Below are 26358 nucleotides of genomic sequence, written 5' to 3' on the forward strand. Positions count from 1 at the left end.
ACATTTTGAATATAACGACCTTAAAGATGAGCCCTGCCCTTATATTTTGTGACATTGTCTTATAGTTAATTAATCTTAAAATTATTGGCCATTATGACGTCCTTAGGTCGTTTAAGTATTCTTTGAGCGAGTTTATTTGTTCAAAACTTTTATTGACATTAAATCTCTTAAAAACAATTAAAATGTTAATTTTTTCAATTTTTAAGGGGATACCAATCTAAAAAAAAAAAACCATAATAATCCGAAGCCTTATTTTGACATTAAAACTTAAATTCATATACATAAAAGGAAACCTTTTCAGCAGTTGTATTACTTATATTTGTCTGATTTGACGACCAATTTCGAAAAAATGAATGAGTAAGAACATTAAACTGACAAAATTCGTTTGTCACTTCTCAAATTTCGCCAACCATATCGGTTGAATCGGTATAGGACATTGGGAATATTAGACACTCTCGAGACCACTGCAAGCACTAGCAAACAGTCATTGAAATTGAATCGCCGGCACAAAAACAGTCACAAAAAACACAATCTGTGTCTTGCACACTCCCTAATAATAGACAAAATGCCAAAGCGACAAAACTGAGAAATGCGGCAAAAGGGAGCGAAATGGGGAAAGAGTGTCGCTTTTGGTCTGCCTATTTTCAGATGCATGTGAAATGGAATTGAAAACAAACTGAAATTTCAAAAAAATAGTTGTATTTCCAAGCTTAACCTGATAGACGGTTAAATACCCTGATTAGCATTATACACCATTTGTTAATTTTTACCTCTAGAATACGAAGTTTTTTTTAACCAATTTTAAATCTAACTAAATAGCCTCTAATTTATGGTTTTGAATTAATGCTCAAGCTTGGCTTAATCTTAAAGTATGCATTTAATAAAGTACAAATTCACCAAATGCATTTATATTTTTTAATATCTAAGATCCTCAAGGTTGTATGAATATTATAAATGGAAAATGTTTTAGTTTGTAAGAGCTCGACTTTTATTTAAAAAAAAGTAGTGATGGAGTAAAATCGAGCTTAATAGTCTATATACCCGACGTTTTGAGATACTTTCTCCGTATTGAAACCCACAGAAAGAGTGTATTTCCGCCTTTTTTGCGCCTGTGGAGCTCTGTGTCCATTCATTAAAGGACTTCGCATTTCGCGGGGCGCAGTCAATGTCGTTGCATATTTCGACGGCAAACAGAAGGCGGTAGTTAGATTTGAAATCATCGCCGGATTCGGTTTCATTTTGGATCCCGCAGGCGCGTTTCTGTGTGAAAATACATACGTGCCCGTGACGACTGAAACTCATTTCAGCGTAACGGTATGCCTAATAAAATATTTATTCACCGCCCAAACAGGTGCGAAATTTTAAATGCATGCATTTGCTTTTTACACTCTCCTGTTTTCGTAATGTAATGTAATTTTATTTACTTATACATTCAGTGGAGAGATGCGAAAATTGTCCCTGTATTTTTTTTTATTATTTCTGGGCTGTGTGGCCCAAAGTGAATTTGTTTCCCTTTCGTTTCAGTTCGTTCAATTTGCGCTTATAGGTCGGAAATGATTTCGAGTGTGCACTTCATTAACAATCAGTGGCGTAATGAGGGGGGAAAATAAGGATATGTGCGTGCTTATCGACTAATACGTGAGCGGGGTTTTATTTGTATTTTTTCACTGCATATTTTTGTTTTGTTCATTATTAAATTTCTGTGTTTCGAAATTGACGCCTGGTTTGCTCCGGGCGCGTGTGTTGAATGGATTTGCGAATTTTATTATTTTTCCATGTTTTTGTTTAAGCTACAATTATATTCAAACTAATTGGAAACTGCTCTTACTGGATTGGCAGTTGGAATTTGTGGAAAAACTTTACCTAAGCGGATTATCCGTTGAAAATTACATTTCATGAACAGATTTCAATTTTTTTAATGTTTTGCCTAGGATGTAAGGAAATAATCCAGATCATTTAATATAATCATTGTAAACAATTGTACATTGCAATCAAACATAATTATAAGTTTATAGTCATCATTTGTTTTATGTGACTACCACAAACTTAATTTAATTTAAGTTTTTAATAATCCTTTTAAAGCCTTTCAATTGTAAATTTAAAACTTTTTCAAAGGCAAAAATCGATGGCTTTTGAAGGACTTCTTTAATTTAACCCTTTTGCGACCCCAAAAAATGACTTCTTTAAACGAGAGCACATTTCACTTATCTTTCACTTTACACGCAACATCAACTAGTCAACTTGTCTGTCTGTATCTGCCGACAAAGGAAAAAATATGGAGGAAAACTGGGAAATATTTGTTTATCTCAACGTATCTAACTATGTTAGGCTACATGGCTGCATTTCCTACCCTACACTCCACATTCGACCGCGGGCGAATTTGAAACCGAAAATGGCGAAATATGTATGCGAATCCTTGGCTCGCCTCAGGCGTGTTGTTTTTCTGTCCCGGCTTTGATTTTGATTTATGTTGCAGTAAACACAGCCAGCCGAAAGCAGGAGAAATGGCAGTGGCAACCTCATTTGCTACTTACTTTGTCGCATCATTTCACCATAGGAAACATACCCTGCTGGCACCACCAAACCCAAACACCCCCCACCCCCACCCCTGTACCTCAGTTAGACAACGCATGCCAACGCAAGGAAGTTGTGATCTTTTTTTTGTCTCTGGTTTGGTTGTTGTTCCGCAGGATTCTCCCCGGCGACAGAGCAAATGTTTGCCATCCCTCGAAAGCTTCTCACATAATTGTGGTGACGGTCGGCGGCGGTGGTGTAAAAACCCAACAGAAAAGAGAGTCCTGGTTCTCGGTTTCAGCGGTATTAATATTTTAGTCCTCGATACTCACTTTTTATTTTTACTTACCATGGTTTCACTATTCACAGTTTAAAAGTTCAATTTGCTTTTAAGTATGAAAATTATTATTACTGAATGGCAATTTTTTAGAGATTGTAAAACATTGAAAATTATAAATATATTTTTTAAAGTTTTTTAAGGTATTTTTTTAAAATTGAATGAATACAAATTTCTATTGTGATTGATTCAAAATCATCAATATAATTTTAAACTTAAATGAAAATTGGTTTAAAGGTCTGTGCTGCTTTAAATATTACTGTTTATCTTTATACAGATAATAAATATAAATTTATTTATCTGCAAATTTGATTAATTACTTAAATATTCCTTGGCATTTTTTTTGTTCTTTGACTTGCTTAAAAACCAAAAATTACTTATATTTCATGCATGAAAACGCCAAATTAGTAACCACTACCTTCAAGATTCCGAGAACATCGTGGAATGAGTCATTTTGGCAGACGCATTGTGAGTGTTTACGCTTTATAAAATGCAACATTTTCGGCGATGGCAGCATTAGAATTCAGCCTGGCAGTTGGCAAGGCGACAAACTTGCTTTTAGCCCAACTCGAAGCTTTGGGCAATAAGACGCGTAACGCTTTGTTTGACTTGAATTTATGGTGATGTTTCTTTTTACTTCACTTCAGTGCTTTTTCTGGCAAAACTCCCAGCCGACTCATGGCAAAGTGCCTGAGCCGGCAGACAGTGTCTGGTTTCTCTGGCACTTGCTCCAGAAATGTTTTAATTTCTTTGGCTCGACACAATAATTTACACACTCGTGCCGGCTGCTCGGCCATAAAATCCTTGTTTGACTTGCATTTCGGCCAATAATTATGTTTGCACATTTTATGTAGTCAGCGGCATTCCCTATTAAAATTTATTTGACAATTCGTTAGTTTGTTTGCTCTGTCATAATAATTCATTGCGTTTATGTGTTGTACTTGGTATTTTATTGCTGGGAGGTCTCATGTCGATGAATGGAGTTCCATGGTAGTTTCGTTCTTTTTTTTACTATTTGATATTCTTTCTTCTGGTTTTAATATATGCCCATCAATGTTGATTGCATACTCTTTTGGCTGCTGCGCGAGTTTATGTGGTTAGTCAGACGCAAAGAACGTAATAAAATTTTCTACTCCGCTGTGACATTGTACTTTTTACGGGTTATCAATATTCCTCGATCATAACTTTTCGTTTCAATATTTTAGATGTTTTTATGAAGCCAACGCCATCGAATGTTGTCATCTGTATTTATAGTGTTTGCTTCTATAACCTTGCATTCACTATTTTTTAAATCCTCTCTATTTTATATACGAAATTGGGTGAGCACTACGTTAGAATATTGTATTCCTTTCTATCCACAGGAAATGATTTACTTAAAAGAAAAATGTATCTGCTTTCATTGCATTTTATTTATGTTATGAAGTTACCTAGTCAGAATTTTATGATTCCAAAAGCTCAAATTAAAAGAGCATAAAATTCTACAAAACTTCCCAAATAACTAATTGCATTATTAACATCTAACATGAACTTCTCAACGAAAGGGCAGCTTTAGAGCTTTATTTAGAAAAAAAAAAACTGAAACACAAATCATTCAACTGAAAACTAAAAACCCCCAAAGAATAACCATAACCAGAAAAAGAAAAAGAAAATGTTGGTAAATCCAAAGAGAATTTTCCATTAACGCACGTGTGCTGGAGTCGAAGACCACATTGCAACAAAAAGAATTTGAAGCTCGGTTTGGGAATCTCAGTCTGAGTTGGCATGAGGGTTGCGTTGCGTTTTGGGGCGAAAAGCCAGCTTCACAAACTGACTGACAAAACCTCAACGTGCCACTAAAAGCATAATCATGCACTTAACTAAAGCCCAGCCAAAGGATGTTGTAACCGCGTGTGGGGCAGGATGTTTCGGGTGCTGAGGTAACGCACGTAGAACTTAAGTCATCATCATATAAATAAAAATTTATGACTTTAAATGTGTGCGTGAGTTTGTTTGTTTGTGTGTCCTGTGGTTACTGGAGTGCGGTGGAAGCCCCAAGTCATGCTTTATCACCGGTGTGGAGTTCCCCGATTGAGTGGCAGAGGGGGGAAGGAGGGGGGTTGTAGGTGATGACGACATGCGTGACTTTATTTGCACTTGCAGCTGCTGAAAGGGTGATTTAAAAGTGGTGCTATAACTGGTTGAAGTTTTTTTCAGAAGGCAAACAGTTTTCCAGAAACGTTTAACGTTTTGTGAAATTTTTAAAATACAAAACTTTATATTAATAAAATTTTAAAAATATTAATTGAATTGTCAATAAACTAAAACATTACCTTGCTTTAATTAAATAAAAACGTTTACCTAAATGACATCGCTTTGCAATGTATATGCTATTTTCTCTATGTTAGAAGTTAAGTAAGTTAGTAACTATCTATTAAGCAGTATGTCTATACATTTATTTAAATATCCTTTAGCCGCAGATGAAGAAAACTCAAGTAAATTTCCCATTTACTCAAATGCTTATCTAAAATAACACACCCCTTCCAGCTGTGTCGTTTTTGATGGCCTTTTAAGTGCTCCTAATCACACATAATATTCATGGCAAACATCTTGCCAGTTTCCTCACAATTATAACAACAGACAGCTTTTACTTTCGCCTACTTAGACGTATCCCCAAATGTAAATTTCGGTTCCATGAGGGGGCTTGGTAATGCGAGAAACTAACAACGGAAAGCCGCTTGCCCGGCTACTTTTCAAGTTAAAGTTATTATCCTGGGGGGCGGAGCCACTTGCAGGACGCGGCCACGCCCTCGTGCCAGACTTGACAGGACTCGGTAGACTTTTGAATAAATTTTCAATCTCCAGGACAACGAGTCGGGCGGCGAGGGGCAGGAGGAAAATCAGCATTATGAATATGTAGCTACATCTTCTTAAATGTATCTGCCTGTTGTTCGTGTTGTTGGCTAAGTGAAAAGCCAAAGCCGAGTTGCGCCTGCAACATTTTTAAAAGCCGCTTTACTTTCCCTCTAAGACGGCAACTTTATTAAGTTCTTTTTTTTTTTTTTTTTTTGGGCCAGCGAAAACTTTCTTTAGCTGCAGCCAACAACGAAAAAAAAAATAGCCAAAATAGAATGGAAAGTTCTTTGGCTTTCGTCTTCTTGCACTTCTTATTTGGCCTGACGTTGGCTGTTAAATGCTTTTAGCAGCTTTTTGTTGAGAACTTTAGCCAAAAGTTACGCTCGAAATGGTAAACGATTTTCGTACTAAGCCAAAATATGATTTAATTTCAGCTGATTTCGTGATAGGGAATTAGAAATAATTAAGCCACTAAACAGCTGATAACAAATACCCAATTAAGCCGAGGACAATTAATTGTAATGCCTCTAAGACAGAGAATTGTCTTCGGGCCGATAAAACGTGGCCAAGAACGAAGTGCGACTATTTCTCTTTGTGGTCAACCGCCATTAACGTTTATTACACCCACAAAGTGCCAGCAAAAACCAAAGAGCACATGCACAAAAATAAAACCCCCAAAACGGAAAACCCAGGCAAAAACAGCAATGGGCGAAAAAATATAATTAAAAATAAACATTACGCGGCGACAGACAATAAGAGGAAAAACCAAGGAAAAATTCAAAATCCAAAAGGAGAGCGAGCAAAAAAGCAGAAAAGCGAAGAAATGTGTAATAAAATAAAAGCAAGAGCCAGGTGAAAATTGCATTAGCCCGAAGGAGAGAGATATGGACAAAGGATCGAGGGTCCTTGTGCAGCAGCATTTTAGGCGCTTAATTGAGCGTTTTAGTTATGCTAATTGTTTGGCACCAACAAGGACAACAAACACAGGCTAATGGCCCGGTGCGAGATGTCCTTTTGGGTCCCCAATTTCAGCTCACATTTATTGTTGGTCATTTGTTATAAGTGGAGAGCCAGAGATCATTAAAACAAGGGGCTAGTGGTCTGCCTTTGAAGCACATTCCTCGAATTTTTTTTCCACCTTGAGGAACTGACAAATGTGCTCCAATTTGTTATGTTATTGTGCGGAAAAAGGAAGATGATAGTGGTTTAGGGGAAACTCCCATTAAGGTAACAATTAAGTGGTGATTCGGGGAACAAACAATTTCTTTTTGCTATAATTATGTGGATGAGATGTTAAATTTAATTGTCAGAATGAAGAATTGCTATTGATAATTGGGTTCTCTTTGGTTTAGCCACCATTTTCCATTAAATTAAACAGCCATTTTATTTTCCTCGCCTTTTTTTATTTTGATTATCTACCGTAAATTCTTATATCATACATATCTCGATCTTTTTGGTTTTCGTTTCATTTATATAATATATACAAGTACAATACATATATACTTTGACATATATAGGCAATATTTCGACTTAGGTTCTAATTGCTTACTATTGCCTTAGATTTTTTTCTTTTGTGTTTTTTTTTTTGGGGGGCAAATACATTTAGGCGTAGTATGTTTATATATATATTTTTTGGTTTTATATGGAACATATACATATATATAAATATCATTTATACGATTTATAAATAATCTTGACTTTGATATATAAATATAAATGTTTAGAGAACCTAAAATTAAAAGCTTAGCACAACATTTTTCATTTGCTTTGTGAAATGAATTTCGGAGTTGGCGGAGTGGCTTTGGAATGGATTCGGAAATCTCACAAAAAAGTATGAAATTCGTAGATATTAAAATTTTAAAATTTTTCAATAGTACCCCCGTGACCATCTCCGTTTTAGATAACTTAAACAAATATATATCGCTGCATTTTTTGATGAACTAGCGTTTTGCTTGTATTTCGCTTATCTTGATACATTGTCTTTGTATGTTTTGTATTCAATCCTTAAATGCATTTGAAGTTACTTTGAGCTAGCTGAAACGAGTGTCTGGTGTGTTAGTGTAAATATTTTTAGATACATCCTGCAGTTGCTTCTGGGTCTTGGCCTTGGGCTGAAATCTCCCCTCCTTTCACATCCTCTAACTATAGCTGGACTCCATATTACTGGCTACCTCCGAATCCCATTCCCTCCCTGAAGTGTGGCACTGGAGTTGCGTGACAATTGAATCATGTTAATTGCCTGATGCATCTGCTGTTGGTCCTGCCGCACTCGCATCCGCATCCTTTCCAGCTACATTTCGACACCCGCAGGCAGGATTTGGGATGCCCCTTTGTTGCGATGACCCGCATTCCAACGGCTCCTGTCCGTCGGATTGTGCACCTTTCGCTCGTGTTGCACGCTGCACCGCCGGCCTTTGTCATCACCACCATCGCCTGCAACGGCGACACTAATTGCCGGGCCAGAGTCCAACTGAGCACCGCCGCCACCAGCGATCCACCGAGTGCCCAGGATTGACTTGCACTTGGACGGCAACTGGATGAGCCGGCTCCCCGCCAGGCTGCTCCTCCGTCCTCCAATCCGCCCTCGGTTCCGTCGTCTTCTTCGCCTGAGGGTACAAAATGAAAGAAAAAGTCTAGCGAGAAATAGAAAGAAATGCAGACAGAAATGCAGGCCATGTATTCGATGTACTCTGGTAGCTCCTCCATCTAGCTACAGGCGAACTTGTGTAACTCAAGCCATGTACTCGATGTATTCTGCTAGTTCGCTTTTTTCTCCCATCTTCCTTAAAGACGAACTTTTATGACCTAAACTATCACCACTGGTGTTTTCACATGTGAGACTGAAATTTGAGCTTACTTAAAGCTGCAAGTAATAAATATCTGTTATTTTACATCAGAGTTTTGCCTCTGCTTCAATAATATCTTGTTATACAGAACGGCTTTAACCAGTGATATTTTTGAAAGAATTTATAAGATCTCAGAATAATCTTTTTTTATGTTTAATTTTTGTTGCCTATAAATAATGATTATTTTCAAATTAATATATTAAAAACTAAAAGTAGAATGTGCTAGTATATCATTATATAACTTGCCATTAAAACTATTTTATCTATAAAGCTGGTCTTTTTTTGTGATTTTCTTGCAAGTTAGAGTTTTTGATTTGCTTATTGCTATGAATGAAAATTTGAAATTAATTTTCAGAGTTAATGAATTGAAGTTACCCAAGCTCAACTGTAGTTCTATCTTCGAATTTTCTTTTAGTGTTTGTGTGTTGTGAGTTTTGTGTTTAAGGATAACAATTGGAGGCTCAACTCACCCTGTAGCTGCGTTAAATAGCTGTTCTTCTTGTTATGGAAATGGCTGTCCTCGTGCAGCGCATATTGGTCATAGAAATCGTCGGGATTAACATGGTTTCCATTGGCCCCGTTTCCGTGCTTGGGAAAAAGATCCGTTTCGAGGACGATTTTCTCGGTGGTTTTCCAATAAACATCATGTAACTGGGCACTGCAGCGGAGCTGAAGGATACAAAACATATAATAATTCTCACTCGGGAGTAAAAAAAACCCAAGTTACCTTAAGTTTTCCATTATCAAAGTGCTGATCGGTGACCACAAAGTGAATACCCACTATCGCGGTTTCCATTTCGTTGCGGGCATCGCGGAGAACTTTGTGGTGTCGCACAAGGGCGGGATTAACCTGGAAAAGCGAAATTTTAAATTATTATTAGGTTAACATAGATAAGAATAACTAAATAACAAAGTCGGACAAAAGAAAATATCTACAAATATATTGGATTTCGCAAATTATGAATGTAAAAATCTTCATATGCATTGCTTATGTTATTTAAGTTTAGCGACTGTTTAAATCTAAGATCTTAGAAAATGTGTTCTTAAATTCTACCCGCTTGGCATTATATTCAGATTTCTTTCCATAGAGTCATGGAAAGCTTCTAATAAATGAAATGTGAAATGAAAAAAGGAAACGCTTTTAGTTGTCTAGCGTCCTGGCATTTGAGAACCATTATCTTTGACGTGTTTTGCCTCTTGAAACTGTGACTTTGATTGACTGCATTGCTGTCACTTAGAATGCCCTATGCCCCAATTTCACTTTAAAATCTGACCAGCGATGAAGGTATTCTTTTCTGTTTTTTTGCGTCCCAATTTAGCGAGTTGCAATTGTTTCGCGTTTATTTAGCTGGTTTGTTTCCTGGTTTTGGCGGTATGTCTTTGTTGGCTTATTGTTTAAGCGCATTTTGTGGCCAGCGAGGGGAATGAATGGGAAATAGTGAGGGCTTCGCACATCCAATCAACCGAGCGTGGCCAACTCAACTTGGTTCGACAACTGGTTCAGCGGCATTCGCTTTTCCATTCAGCCAACGCTTCATTGTGGTCTGTGTAGGTGTGGGCTTAAAGTGTGTGTGTGGGTGTGGGCTACACATATGTATGTGTGCGTGTAAGCCTTGTTTTTCCGCCGCCTGTTACCCATTTTACCGATTCCGCTGCGGCTCTTATTATGCAGCATCAATAAGCATTGTTTGCCATTGAGTGATGCTGAAACTGTCGGTGACGATGCCCATACCACTCTCACTCCCATTTCCGATTGTTCAGGATATGTAATTTACTTATTTTCCATATGTTTTGGCCTTGTTTTGTTCCAGTTGAAAGAGCCCAATTTTATTTAGAGCTTGAAAAAGTCAATTAGTCATTTGAGAACGTTGATGAGGTACAAAATCATAAACTGATGGAAATTCAAATTCATTGATAAATATTATTTAAATATTCCATTTCAATTATTAGGTACAAAGGAACAACATTTTCGGGGCTTACAAAGTTCATAGTAATTATTAGTATTAATTTTCAAACGCAAATCATACACTCCATTGAAATGCAGTAGTTTTATTTTCAAAATTAAAAGTACACTTTTCCTCTCAGAATTATAAGTTAAGATAAGTTGTCCATTAGTAATGCTTTCCTTTAGTTGATATTTTTGGGAGGGAGTGTCGAAGATAAACCAAACCTCTGTGTAATTTTGAAACGACCTTCCGAAATAGTTACACCTTCATATTTTATCAACCGCATCTGATGGCCATTGCTGTTATCCTTATGTAGTCCTTTCAAACTGGTTTACAATTGGGAAGGCATTGCTCCCGACAAGTGTCAAAAATAATTGAGAAATGTAATATGCAAATCGCTGAAAATTGTCCACGACTCGAGAGGGCTCTTAATTCTGCACATTTCCCAGGCCCATTTCCATTTTCCCCAAATGCCAGGATATGGAAATGTATGGTTAGTTTGGAAAAAAAATGACACCTAAAATTTCACGCTCCCTTCATGGGCGGCATAATGTAGGGTTGTGCAAGGGGGCGTGTCGCCATTGCGTTGATCTCCCCGAATGCGTGTGTTTTTCTGGTAATTACAGGGGGCCTTAGCCCCCAAACAACCTCCCCCCCTCCCTCCTCCCCCTTGCCATAAAGCAGTCGCATAAATTCGCGGCAGATGCCAACGCTTGAAAACAAGAAAATTGTGTTTGCATAATTTCGGGCGTACTCAGTGTTGGAGTGGGGTTTTTGTTAAAAATTGGTGGGGGTGGGGGCGTGGCACTCACCTCTTCATTATTCACTGTCCATGTGAGATTGGCCGCCGGCCGCGAATGTCGCGATGTGCAATTACCTCGCAATATGTCGCCGACCCGATATCGAGGACGTATGCCCGATATGAATGGCGCATTGTGCGGCGTTTCTGCAACAAAAAAAAAGAAGGTGGTAAATGGGCGAAAGAGAGATGGCATCAGTTGCCAGGTAAATCGGATCGATTGTCACTATATTTTTGATACTCTGCGGCACACGGCAAACCAGAATCCAGCTCGAACCCCTGACCCCAACCTGTCGTCCTGTCAATTGCGATTGCCAAGTCTGAGTGTGTGTGATGTGTGGGTCCAATCAATATCCGATGGTTGTGTGAGTGCTTGTGTGTGTCGAGGCCCATTTCATAATTGAAATAATTACGAGTTCTCCAGGTCGGTCAGGCTGGAGTTTAAATTTCGAGACCCAAAGCAAAACGCAAAAATATGCAGTCAGGATCAGGCCTCAACACTATGCTTAAATACTTCTCACGTGTTTGCCTAAAAAGCTTCTCTACAAGTTTAATTTATTAAATTAGTTTCAAATTTTAGTTAATTAATTTGTTTTTAAAGAAAACTTCTTTCTGAGAACTGAATAATCCGTTTTTGAAAAGATTATATATTGAATTTATGTACAATTTGTTTTACTTTTAATATTCATGAATTTTATAAAGGGAAGAAATGTCGTGCAAGCTTTCTCTCAAAATAAATAATAGTAATAACATAGATATACATTTAATTTTTGGTCGATTTTCAGTAGAAAAAGAAACTTTTCTCTCTGAATTTGATTTTGTTTTAAGTGCAGCACTGTCAGACATATTTTCTGAAAAGAACTAATTTCTCTGGCTGTCCATTATCCTTGAAAGTCAGAATGGAAATCGCAGACACACATCCGGATGCATGGAACACATAAACATGAAATAGACACTTTCAAAAGTTTGTCAAGCCAATTCGAGATCACCTACGTCAACATATCCACCTACACACCAATCCACACAACCCACACAGTCAGTTCGGCAGTTTATTGACCGTCTCCATTGGCATTGGCCAAATGTTTGCTCTCAAGGCCTTCACTTTGTTTGCCGGCTTAAACGTCATCATCTTTATCTCGTTTACCCTCAAATTTGTTTGTATTTTGTCTGCTTAACTGCCAAAACATTTGAACTCGGAGTTTATTTTTAAGTTTTATGTCCACAAAATCCCCCCACACAAGTATTTCGAGTCGGTCTGGAAGGACTTGGTCCGGTCAATTGAATACGACAGTTGGTCAAGTTGGCAAGTTTGTCTCTGTCTTTGACTCCGCCTCGGGCGAGGCTTAACTTTTCTGGCTTTCTTCGACAAGTGAAATACTCGAACTGAAAAATTAATTTAGTCGGTTTAATATTTGCACTCAAGAACTTAAAGTTGCCACCCAAAAACTCTTTAATGAAATCCACCAGATACAATGCGCCTTCGCAAATGTAATCGGAAATGTTTCGTTACTTATTTTTCTGTATTTTTCACTTACCAATAACTTCCAATTCTGCTGCCGCTATTAATGTATGAAATGAGGGCGCATCCGCCGATACTTCGCAACTGTATTTACCGGATGTAGCCATTGTTACTGCGTCGAGCACCACTTGGCTCTCGTTCGAGGACACGCGCTGCAAAAAAATTGACAAAAATACAGGTGAGTGGAGAATGAAATAAAATGTGTGTTTTTTAAACTGTCCAGAGCTTACATATACCCATATTTATTTATATATATTGCTCATGTTGGTCAGATGAAAAATTTCAACAAACGTATCTCGTCGGATTACTTCCGGTTTTTATATATATTCTTTTTACACATATTTAATGGGGGCGTTTAATAATTGAGCACTTTCTGCTCTCTGGAAACCTATATAACTTTTCTTTTGTCTTTCATTTATAAATTATAATTTAGTATTCTCGTTTAAGGGACTATGACTTCTAGGCTCAAGTAAGGTTGTAAATCTTTTTGGTAAAGAAAATCCACACACAGTTTGAAAAATGAAATATAAATATTGACTTTGAACCATCCACACATCAAAAATATATTCGTTCACCAACATTTAAACCCGTTATCAACGTTTTTATAACATTCACTACTGTATATTGTATATATTTCTGTACTTTTTGTATTTACATTTTCTTTTGGAGGCAAACAATTCTATTCTCCCGCTATTTTCACCATTTTCTATATAAAGCAACTCTTCAAATGAAAAGAATTTTGTTTTCTGGTATTTTTTGTCACATGAGTTGGAAACAGAAATTTGAATGAAAAATACGAATGCAAAACACAAAAGCAGTAAGCAAATAAATAAAATGCCCACGTGTTTCTTTATACGCCTGAATAATTTTCAAACCAATTTAAAAATGCCAATATTTATTGAAAAATATTGCCTGCTGCACGGAACGCATTTCGAAACTAAATAAAAAAGAAAGCTCAAGACCCGAAAGGGAATCCAAAAGTTCAGCACACGTGTGCCTGCATGTGGGCTTCTGTTTTTCCGGCTCCTAACTGCCATGAAGCGGAAGTTAAAAACCGTGTTTTGATTTGATTGCGCATTGAAATTTCACATGTCTCTGCCCCTCCTTGTTAACTGTAGCGTTTCGTTCGATTTGAATGCCCTGGAAATGCAAATGTTTTACATTGTTAAAGCCGCAACCCGTTTAGTTTAGTTTAATTTATTTGGCTTCGTTTTTTTCCCTTGTTCATCCTCTCTTTTATTGGCTTTTCAAATGGCATGGGAAAACTAAAATGAAAATCTGTGGCAATAACATAGTTTCGCTTGCCAGACTTATTGGAATAGCTGGTGTGTTTTGATCACCAAAAAAATATAGGTGTGATTTAGAAAAGACAAAAATGTGAGTGCAATAGAGCATTACAATTTTATAATTACCAAGAAATAAAATATATAAATATAATACCATAATAATACAAATGATGTTTACTAAGTGGTTAAATAGTTAATAGTACTGAAAAGGAATTGTTAAATCATTAAAAACTAATACGCAAATAACGACTTTTTCGATTACCCAGAAAAAGTAATAATAATGGAAATGAAATATTTTTAGTGGGAAATCAGTTCATTATCTTTTAATGTAGTAATGATATTTTCATATTTTTTAAATTGAAAGATAATAAATTTAAACTTACTCTCACTTTGACGCCAGGAAAGTGAAAGACCTTCATGGGCGGCGTCTCCTTGGGAGTGTACCTGTAGAACTCCCTTCTGCCCTTATACCATTTTACGGAGTATAAACTATCATCCTCGATATCGTAGAAGCATTTTAGAATGGCCTTCTCGCTGCGCCGCACCGCGTGCGGAATTCGAACCCGGACATCCTTTAAAGCTTCGCTCAGCTCTGAAATGAAACAATAACACGACAAATAAGAAAAACAATTCTCCAACAATTATATTTAATTATTTAAAGCTGGCATGCTTTCAGCGAAAAGGGACTAAACAAACAAGTCCCGTGGGCCGTGCCTAATAGAAATCAACTGGAGGCGATAAAAAATCATCGCATTTTTAATTCACTGTTTGCTTTTATTTTATTATCAATTTCATTTTTTTTGTTGCCGCTGTTGTTTTGTGTCTTCGTTTTGGTTTACGGCGTTGTGCATAATTTATTACCGACATTTTTTTGTTTTTTATTATTTGGAATTTTTATTAAATAAATCCCTAGCCAATTTTATTGACTCGACAATTCCCACGATATTTTAGATGGGATTATACCCTTTCGGATGGGTAGATAAACTGAATAATAAAGTATTTTATTGTAATTTCAGCATTTATGCGAATAATTATTACTAATGAAATAGATTTTATTAATAATTTTTAAAACTATACTAACCTCTGCAAGGGTATTAAAACATAAAAATATAATAGTGTAACCGCAACAATATCTAAATTGTTTTGAAAAATATAAACAAGGTGCACAGTTGAATATTTAGTTAGCTTTCATTTATTTGAAAGAGTAATTCAATATCGACCATCCCTCAATGAAATTTAGCCAATTTTAATATCTAGTCTGATCACGTATTGACATGGCTTTCGGCATGGTTTTATGCCACAAATCTCTAACTGACTGAACACTTACATACCAATATGCTCGCACATCCTTACATATTTATAAATATATATATTTTTGGGATATTTCTGACATTTGTACGTATGGCTGATTTCCGGTTTTATTGCCATGGCGTTTTTAGGTCCTGGCTTGGCATTATAAATCAGCTTATAACATGAACAAGGCAAACTGGCCCATGTGTATTCAACCCGCTCCATTCCACCTGTTTGCATTTATTGTTTTTCCCTAATAAAATATGAATAAATTGTTGCCTGATTATGTGAGATGAAATTAAAAAAGATTTTATGCTATTGTCGTAAAAATGTAACACTGCTGAGAGGCCATCAAACATTTGTCACACATTTATAAACTCGGCAGGAGGAATTATTTCATTTTTTATGGCTAACATAAGCGTTTGATGAGAATTGAATGTTTTATATTGCCTTGGGGATTTTATCTTTTTCGATGCATTTTAAAACCAAATATATTTATGTTCGCTTGATTTTATACATGTAGTATTTTGAGTATTAAATTTCAGAGCCTGGGAGCAATATATTTACACAACACAGGAAATCTAACTGTTGTATTGATTTCATATTTTAAAAGTACTCATTTAAACTACTTAAAGCCCAATTTATCTGATACATTAATAAGTTAGTAACTTTAAAGATTTGGAGTAACTTTTGTTTTTTATAACAGCAATTTATGTTTAGCCAATTAAAAGTTATGGTTCATGTTTTCAACGATATTGTAGGTATGGATATAATTTAAATAAATTGGACCTAACTATTTCCGATGAGTTCTTTTGGAATCCGAACTCGAAATTGTAGTTACATTTCAAAAGCCTAAGAATGTAGTATAGTGTTAAATAGCGAACCCGTTCCCGGATGTCGCAATTTGTAACCTGTCATAAGCCAAGGGTCACTTCATGTCACGAAACTAAGCTAATTTGCAGTGGCACTGCCCTTGGAACACATTCTACTTATTTACAAGCAAAGCTGCTATTGTAAAGCGATTTCCCCCGACTGCAACTCAATTCCCTTTCATTAGGTTAGACTTTCTGGTTGCTCCACTGTCATTTAGCGCCTTCTGGCGTCGCTGTCTGTGGCTTCCATTTCATGCCACACTAAATAGACAAGGTTGCAACAATCCGGCAACAAATGAATGTCCAAACAAGCCAGCACGACTGTGGGAGGTGCTTTGTAAATCCCATCAAATAACTGTAATTGCAAAGTTTTTACAGCCAGACACGAGGAGCACGCCTATGAAGGCCCCTCAACCCTCGACTCTCCATTTCGCAAGGACAATGCACATGCAACCCCTCCATTTGTTGGTGAGCAAAGGGGGGGTTGGGATGTCCCACAGGACTCCTCCGGAGGAGGTGGAACTACGTCCCCACAACGTGTGCAATAAATATGAATAACGAGCACAACGTGAGTGGCACACAAAGTAAAAACGAGACCGCACTCGACATCGCAATGGCAGTGAAAAGGCAGAATCTGCAGGCCATCCTGGCCAACCATCCTGCAAAAACCCCACGCTCCAAATCCTTGGAGAGCACCCAACCTCATTGTTGGCGACACGCGGCGGCAAATATTTGCCTCTGCCGCTGCCTTTTGTTTAAATCTTGTTTATGCAACATGCATGGCATATATTAAGAAGTGCCGACCAGACTCGAGTGTCAAGCAAATGTCCAGCAGTGCTCTGATTTACACCCGGCCACCGCCAGATGGGAGTGCTCCGGGTGTCGGTTCAGTTAACAGATTGCTCTGCGGGTTGCTCACTCTTGTCCAGCTCAAGGACCCCAGTTGGATTAGGCGACATCGCATAATCGAATTGGGTAGTGGGTCAAGGGGCTTGTAAGCATCATCTCCAAAGCACTTTCTCATTTTTCGATTAGGGGAATGGTAGGTATTAAATTTGGTGGGGAAAAACTTTTGGATATTATGAATTAAAAAGTAATTGGTCCAATGTTTTTCTTTATCCTTAAATAATCACGCCTTCAAGTTTGTGTAGATTGAACACTATTCTACGATTGCTATAATTCTTTCACTATACAAATATCATTTACCCTTTTAACTCTCTTCTATCATTAAAACTGTCTTTCCGAACTCTTAGTTTTTAAGAAGGAATAATTAAAATTAATTTAAAAAAAAAGGTTCGTCAAGTTTGTCAGTCATCTTGTTTTAATGGAAGTCTTTATGATTTTTGATATATATAAATAAATACTTTTTAAAATTGTTTTAGCTTTGATTCCAATTAAAAAGAAAACTATTTTTTGATAGTGCATCGTATTTTTTGGATCTAATGTCATTTTTAGACAGGTTGTTGACCCTAGTTTGAAATAAATTAAATTTAACCCTAAGCATTGCCTTTCCTAACTCTTAGTTGTTTAAATTATGACACTTTCTGTCAAAGCATATTTCGGAAACTTGCAGAGCCAGCTAATTGAAAAGAGTAAGACTGAGAAGGAGCAAACTGAAAGTTTGGCCAGTACTATGACCTGAACTGGTACATAATTTCCCTTCCACATGAACTCCCTGCACAAGAGCAGCATTTGCCTGACTGACCACACAGTGTACACGAAGAAACTGACGAGCAACTATGAGTTTCCTGGCCAAGTGGAAACTTTGCAAAGTACAAGTTTATGGAGCTTGGCTTTTGAGTTACACTTACACTTATGCAACAGATGGGCCGAGGCAGCAAACTGGCGTTTTAATTTTCTATTAGCAGGAAACTTGGAGTTCTGCGGCACTTACCCCTCAACCCCAAGGAAATTATGTAGAATGTCTGGCGCCAAATTCATCATAATTTGTGCTGACGTTAAAAATGTAAAATCCCATTTCGCTGTAACCCAATACGATACCCAGCTTTCAATCCCACTCCCAAATGCCTCCATCGACCACTATTAGTGTCTCGACATTGTGCAGTCATTATTCAGTCAGATTTGACTGCCATCTGGGGTTATCAGCCTCCCGTTTCGAAAAGCGAGGGAGGTTTATTCAGGCGGAGTTGACGCCATCGCGTCGGGGATGCGACTCCTTCGTCCTTTGGGGGTGGCTTGAAAAATTGTTGACAATTTCAGCTTAATGCATTTTTATGTCACTTCTTCTGGTTTAGCGAAAATGAATGCTCCTGCCGTTGTTTGTTTGTTTGTCCTGCACAAACACAGACCCACTCCGTCAGTCACCAGCACATGAGCTGGAAGAGGTCCTTGCATTCGCAGAGCCACCAATTCTGACCAAGTCTCCCCAAAAACTTCACCCCCTGCCGGATCGCTGGAGCCATTCAACGTCAACATACAGGACACTGTCTGCGTCTGTGTCTGTCCTTTGTGTTGATTATGAAATTTAAGCACAAAAACCCGTGACAGTCTGGCCGTCCCCCGTTTTTTGTTTACGCTTAAAGAGTTGGCTCCTTGGTGTTTGGCTTTTAATGGCACATTTTCCACTTTTCGGTTGGCTTTTGGGGGATGCTACATTACAATTTAATGTTTTCCGCTCTGTAATTGCGAACAGATTCGTGGAATGGCATAGTCAATGTGGAACCAAAGGAGATCTGATACCCAAAAGGATCGGTTTCACCACTTTTTATAATTTTGTTTGGTTTTTAAATCAGTTTTTTGAGGGTAAAGTTATTTAAAATGATTTCTATTAATTTAAAACAATAAATGTTTACTATTTCTCAACCTTAAAAGCCACCAAAATGATTTTCTAAGCCCTTAAGATATTAGCGATTGAGAACGAATCGGTTGGAGAAAGACGGCAAAGCAAATCCAACAAGTTTCAGGCACTTCTTCTTAACAGTGCAAACCCAAAGCCAACTTAACATCCTTGGCCATTTATTTAAAAACTAAATAAGACAAGCATCGCTAAATCGCCAACTAAGCTCATAAAATCCAACGAACAAGTGCCCGGGTGTAAAGCAACGTGGGAAATGTTCAAGTACGAGCAAAAAAGAATAAAGGGAAAATAGATAGTTGGGTGGTGCGGGGTGGTGGCGAGGTGAAAAGCTATGAAAAAGTGCAAGGATCAAACAGCTGAAAGTGAGGCACACTCACATAGCTAAATAATAAAAGAAAGTGGGAAAAGCAAAAATGCTGGCCTCTGGAATGAGTTGAAAAACGAAGGGACCAAGACCAAGCGTATCGTGTGGTGTCTGGTCTGATTTTAAAACCTACTCCCCGAAAATCCCCGTCTCTCGTTTCTAATCTAACACTGGAAATTGTGCAGGAATTTGTTGCAATGAGCTTTTTATTATCCTTTTTCGATCTCACTCGTATGTGTGTGTGTGTGTGTGTACTACTAGGTTTCCTATTTTTTGGCGATTTTTGCTCGCTTTTGCATTCATTTTCCGATGCGAGAGGCGAAAATTGCAGTGCCAGCGTGTTTTTCCTCGCACGGAGCACAGGTTGAAATTTATACTGTTACCGTGTTGCCACGCCCCCAAACACACACACACACATACACACACACACTGTGTTGCGCCCAGACGTTCAAATTATTTGAGGATTTGTTAAATTTCCCCGGCTTTCTCTGCATTTTTTGTCCACCAACCTATTTTATTTTTTACACAATTTGTCGTGGCAAGGCGGACAAAATGGGCCACACAAGTGTCTGTTAAATGGTCGTTTAGGCCGAGGGGAACTTTATTTGTGGGCCGGGTGGGTTCAAGGTTCCCTTTTTGCCTTTTCTATCGCGAAAAGAGCTGCTGACTTGTTGACCTGTAAATAACTTGAGTTTAACGAAGAGATTAACGTTCCAGATTCGCTGGCGAAATTTTATACATTTTTTGTGAGCTCCTATTTCACGGGGAATAAAAAATGGTAGGGTTTTGTAATGGACAAAAACGAGCAATGGTGATTTACGAATTGCTGAATAGAATTTCTGAAGCTTTAGATTTCTTTTAGCGACTTGAGATCTATGATGAAAGTATTGCTTTAATAAACACAGTTTATTCTGTTAAAAGTTAAAATGTTATATGATATATTTATTTATTATATTTACACAAATAAAACGACTTAATTTTTTTACATATCCAGTGATTGATGTTTTTTATTCATTATTTATTTTATGTTAAGTCATTTAAGCAACCATTATGCAAATGTTAGCCATTTATCAAAATAATCATAAATCTCTGGCCATAAAAACTATTTCACATATCCGATCTATGCGAAATGGAGACATTACCAAGCAACCCCCATGTCATTTTATATATCTTTATTTTCTAATCTCACCCACTTATGGACTTAACCCACCCTTGCCATACCCTCACCCATAACATCCACCCTTGGGATTAACCCTCCCCCGCCGGAACCGAGTTTACTTGTAAGATGGAGCGACTGGGAGCACGCGTAATTTTTAATTTACCATGACATAAATCGTATAAAACTGTCAAAGTCACTAAAAGCACGAAGCAACAGCCTGTTCCCTGCTGTCTGCGATGTCCTTTGTCCTGCGACCTCCTCGGGGGCACAAATTACGTCCCAAGCACACAGAAGGGTGTCGAAAGTCAACAGAGGAGCAGTCGAAAAAGAAAGGTATAGGGGCAAATGGAGCGACTTCAAAACAAAACAAAGGAACAGGATGTCGGCCCAGGACTCGGGACAGGCATTAATAAGTAAATCTGCAGCATGTGACGGCTATCAGTGGCACTTCTGCTTCCCCAGGACCTGCTCGATATAGATATGTGTGTGGATGTCCGCCCACTCGCAAGTAAACCGAAGCCATTTATATTTTATCTTGTCCTTGTCGTCGGTTCATGCGGAGCGAACTTCTCTAAAGTTCCAGCTACTGTGAAATGAAGTTGCCACTCCTCAGAATCTGTGGAATTTCCCGAACGTGTGTGTGTGTGTGTATCTCGGCCGGAAGTTGCAATTCCTGCCCTCAATGCCTATAAATTTAACTTAGTCTTTTGCGGAACTTCTTCGCCAGCCGCCTCAGTGGCTTTTGTTGTTTTGTCATGTTTTGTTATCCTATTTGTCCTGGCCAAAAGCAAGTCCGTTACGGACCAGCTGAACCAACACATATCCTGGCTTGACTTAACACTCTGGCTGTTGATTTTCGGTCGAGGATTGCATTAGTTTAATTAGGTGAACAGAGGTGACAGCAGCCAAGATGGATGCGGTCAATTTGCTTGGCCTGGCTATAAAGCTGAGGCCATAAAGTTTGTCACTTTGTTTAAATTCTTAATGCAGATTGGAAACTTGATAGCCAAGTAATTGCGAAATCTAAATACCTCGTTCATTATTGAACAGGTAAATAAGATGTATCAAACCGAAATCGTTTGTTGCTCGAATAATCATTTAATTAGTGCAATACAACAACCCTAATGAACAAATTGGATAGGAAATATTATTTTTATTTATTTGATATCTAAACATTAAATATATGAACTTTAATCAACAGAATTCCGTATGTTAATGCGGAAAAAACGTTTTTCTTTTTCCAAGTCTAACCGAAATCCTTTTAAAAAGGTAGAAAAACAGTGTGTTTGCCTAGAATAGACTTGTCTGACATGTCTGCCCAATCGATGTGAGTGACATTATGATAACCCAATGACAGCTATTTGCCAAATCAGTCTTGTTAGCGGGAGGGGAAGAGCCTTTGTGTAAATCAATTGATTGGCAATGCGTTTTGATTGCCAGCCAAAATTTTGCACGGACACGCGACTGGATGGGGTGAAGATTTGTGGCCGAGGGTGAATCGATTTGGTTTGGGTTTTTGTGCGACGAAAATGGGATCTTCCCCTCTTTAATATATTATGGCCCGACATGCACTCTGAACGACGGGTTTTATTCTCTAGAAATCAGCAGGCAAGGCAGTCGAAGGGGGCTGTGATAAATCCAAATGAATTGAAATTGCAAATTAAAGCGGCTTGCGTTAATTTCCACTTGCCTGCTGCAGTTCAATGACACAAATAACCGGAGTGGGAAAAGAGTATATAGAGTTTTCTTCAGTTTTCGAGGGGAGTGGCAGTTGGCAATTTATTGAAAGACGAATTTCTGGCTCTGAGCTGACAGCCTTAATTCGCTTTGATTTGTTCCGACCGGCGGGGAAACAAAATGTTCAATAAAAGTTTTCCATTCAATGTGAAGCGCAGACTTCCAATGAATGAAACGAGTTTTGCAAGTCAACGTGGGCTACAAATATTTGCCATTTTCTTCGGAAACGAGTAATTAATTACTTAGTATTTATGTTTGTTATTCTTACTATTAATCAAAATTCACAAAATAAAATAATGAATAACAAGAACTAGTTTACAATACAATTTGAATGAAGTATAATAAATAAGTGAACTGGTCAATATTTTCTATACAAACCTTTAAATTATGATAACAAAGCTTGAAGTAAGTGAATTAGTAATAAGATTAATTTCCATCTTAGACATTATTTGATTTTTTATTCGTGTTATATAACAAGCCAAAAAGCAATTTTATTAAAATAATAAAGCAAGGGCATTAAACTGATAATCGGATCATATTGTTGCTCTTAGCTTCAGCCACTCACTCAACCGAGCCATGTTCTTTGTGAACACATATGCAATATTCTCTTAGATATATGCTTATTTTCTTAGGAAATACATTTTTTGGCTTGCTTATATCCGTCAAACTTTTCGCTTTTGGTGAGTTTATTCCTCTTGATTTATTTTAATATTTTATTATATTTCTCGTTTGATGCAGAATGCACTAGAAACTTATCTGTCCTTTTTCGCATCTGGTAGATTTCATTTTTTTCTTAATAGGTTTTGGCCTTTAACATGAATCAGTTCAACCGTTTTACATGAATTTTGCTTTTGGTTTTTTTGGAATGCAGTGTCATAGCATGTGGATTCAATAGTAAATTCATATATTTAAAAACTAAGTAACATATCAAGCTAGCTTGCATAAAAAAAGTCCTAATTGTTTTATTAAACAATCAACCTAAAATTAAGCGTTAAAAGTTTTTATTAAAGAAAGATAAAGATATAAGTACAAAAGTACTACATATTAGTATTATCTAGTAGAGTAAGAATAAGTAAATTTTATTGCCTTGACCCGAATAATTGTTGTCAAATGCACTGTTTCCCAGTGCCTCCATAAAAAGGGGGTCAACGTTAACAGCAAATTAAACGCAAATTACCTGCCAGGAACACAATATCGAGCTATATGTATATACACCTAGCTGCATAGATATGTGCATGCATCAAACATCAGGCAGTTTGACATTGCTTAGCCTACCGCAACAACAATAAATGTGGGTTACCTAGTGGGTGGGCGGATTGGATGGGTGGTGGGGGATGTTTGGGGGCCGGACAATTACCAGGAGGGCAGAAGGCCAGGAGGCAGACACCGCAGAACAATAGTTTCCTGTTTCCTGAGTGCTAAAGTTTTCATATGTCTGACCCATGGAGTACAATTTCGTCCCCCCAATTCACCTTACCTGTTCCATGGGGGAAAAATCGAGTCGTATTTTGGAAGCTCGCATGCTCAAGTTATTACACAGAAAATATAATACTTTAAACAATGGTGTTACTAATATTTATATACTCAGCTATATTGTCAGCCATAACAATACATTGATATACACATTTAGTAGTAGTGAATTCGATTTTATAAAAAATAAAAATAAAATTTATTTAAACATGTTACTTTTGATGATTTTTTGCCTTAAAAGTTGTTTAAATTAAAAAGAAAAATCAATATATTTAAAAAACATTTCTTGTTGTTTAAAACAAATGATACCAATCTATAGAAATAACCATAATAAAATGTTAAAAGAAGGTATGTAAAAGATATAATGTATGAACATTGCTTAATCATGGGATACATTAGTTGTAAGTCACATTTCTTCGCAGTGTAGTAGGAGTTTGTGCCCCCTACTGGAACATTTTTAATGCAATTTTCACCTAGCTAGGGAATCTCCCTCCTAATCGCCCCTTCTGTCGCTCCCTTGACGTAATTACTAAATACTCCTGGCGCTTTCTCTGTCCTGGCGAGGTCCTTTTCTCCAGCACTCTCCTCCTTTCTCTCGTCCTGCATTGTTCTTTGTTACTTATTTTCTTATCGTCTCGGATTTGTGGCCGCAAAATGTTTCGTGAGCTTTTGTTTGGAATTTGGCTAGTCCGGCTTTCATTTTTCTTATTTGTCTGGATATGGGTTTTTCCTCCTCGCCTTCTGGTCTCTCTTTCCTCTTTTTTTTTCTATTTTCCTCTGCCGCCTGCGGTCTATTTTGGTTGGCATTCCTTAAGTACAAGCGTGTGCCATGTTTATTTTTAATTAATTTTCCCTAAGCAGTCTAAGACCCTGCCACCGCCCAAACCAAAAAATCTCCTTCAGGCCAGAGAGAACTCATTGAAGCTCTCGATTTAGTGTCTTCTTTTCTGTTTTGTTAATTTTTGCAATTTTCTACTTAATTACCTAACGGGTTGAGGGGAAACCAGTCTCCTCTGCCATTTGAGGCCAACCGCATAAATGTTTATTGTGGTAATTGCGGCAGAAGAACAGAAGCGTCTAATTTTCTTGAAAGTTTTGTGTACAGACAATGGAAATATTACTTAACAGATATTTAGTATTTGAGATTATTTAACGTCAGTAACATTCTGTATGTATGAAAGAATGTAATTAATTAAAAGTAACCCAATAAACGCTTATGATTCATTGCACATTGCCATGGGCAACGTCGGTGGCCCAGAAAACATTTAAGTCGCATTCCGATTTTCCCGCGATTCAATTCCAGTACGCTGGCCTGTCGGAACGTTCCGCTAATCGTGCAAATTTCAAGCACAATTGAAGCCAGCTCAATTAAACCCACAGAGATTGCGGGCGATGAAAGGAAAAGGGTAAAGGGGAAATCCTGCCGCTTCCATTGCCCCACTATTTCCCCGCCCGGAAATTCACTCGAGGATTCCGTTGGCTGGGTCAAATTAAATCGAAATTAGCCAGGTTTAAAGTATAATGAGCGTATAAATGATTAATTGTTTTTTTCGGGAAATTGATAAGGCCAGGAGGGCAGGCCGTGCTGTCGCTTAATTAACTTGACTTTATTGACTGCGCGAATTAGTCTAATTGGTCACTTGTCACTCGATACCCGTAAAGGCTCCTCAAGACCGAACCTTTCTTGGACAATTTCCATTTGGAAAAAATCATTTTCATTTTTTTCATCATTTTTGTCCCTAGACGCGCTTCGCTGAATGCCGGACTGTTGAATTAAATAATCTTTTATCAATTCCCAAAAGCATTGTCAACAACAATTGAGGCCGGTCTTTGGGGGCCTCTCAACGATTTGTCACAAAGCGATTTCTGCTTATTTTCACAATAATTCCATTTGTCCTTTTGATGGCAAACAACAAAAAAAAACTTTTCCATTCTCTTCTCGAACGACCGCAAAGTTTCAATTACTTGAACTAATTTATTAATGTTGTTGAAATGTTATTCGGGGACTTGTATATCTGGCTGTCGGCTGCGGCATACTTTGCCTGATATTTTATGTCTGGGAAGGAGAAGAAATTCAAGAACTAAGGAGTCTGAGGAATTTTGCAAAATTAAAATGAAATAGTTCGAATTTTTGCGAAGGAGAGTTAGATAGTTAACTTTGAATATTATCAATTCGCTTTTTTTTTATTTTATTGTTTGTAAATAAAATATATTAAAACGACAAACACCTTTAGGCCATCCTTTATTTAATGAACTTCAACTGTTCGTTTTTTTCGCCATCAAATTAATGTCTGTCATGAATGCTAAGTGATGGCTAATTCAGTCAGACTTTAAGCCCGGCTCCTGTCGAGTATCGGGAAATCAATTTAACTTTAATTAGTATGCCAGACATGCATGTTCTGAAAGCACTCATTTTACAGAGTGCCGAGAATAATAAAACGGCCAGCTGGAGCTGCATAATTTTTGGCGTTAATTTAATTTACACTTTTCAAAAGCGAAACGGAAGTACACCCCGTTCACCCGGTGGCCGTTTTTATAAAACACAGTTTTAAAAACTATATAGAAATAG

General features: G+C 37.5%; 1 protein-coding gene across 2 annotated transcripts in view; it reads right to left on the reverse strand.

Moving 5' to 3' along the window:
* Positions 1–7077: 7077 nt before the first annotated feature.
* LOC108046062 overlaps positions 7078–26358 on the reverse strand; it is a 34710-nt gene continuing 15429 nt past the window's right edge. The window contains exons 3-8 of one of the 2 annotated variants that reach the window (XM_044459723.1): positions 14463–14671; positions 12810–12945; positions 11288–11421; positions 9257–9379; positions 9000–9198; positions 7078–8289 (exon numbers count right to left, since the gene is read on the reverse strand). In XM_044459723.1, coding sequence (XP_044315658.1) covers positions 7910–8289; positions 9000–9198; positions 9257–9379; positions 11288–11421; positions 12810–12945; positions 14463–14671 — 1181 coding nt within the window. In that variant the 3' untranslated portion in view covers positions 7078–7909. Of the gene's footprint in view, positions 8317–8999; positions 9199–9256; positions 9380–11287; positions 11422–12809; positions 12946–14462; positions 14672–26358 lie in introns of both variants that reach the window. The other variant, XM_044459722.1, reaches the window with a different exon arrangement.

This window comes from Drosophila rhopaloa, unplaced genomic scaffold (genome assembly GCF_018152115.1).
Source record: "Drosophila rhopaloa isolate 14029-0021.01 unplaced genomic scaffold, ASM1815211v1 contig_2, whole genome shotgun sequence".
Taxonomy (NCBI): Eukaryota; Metazoa; Arthropoda; class Insecta; order Diptera; family Drosophilidae; genus Drosophila; species Drosophila rhopaloa.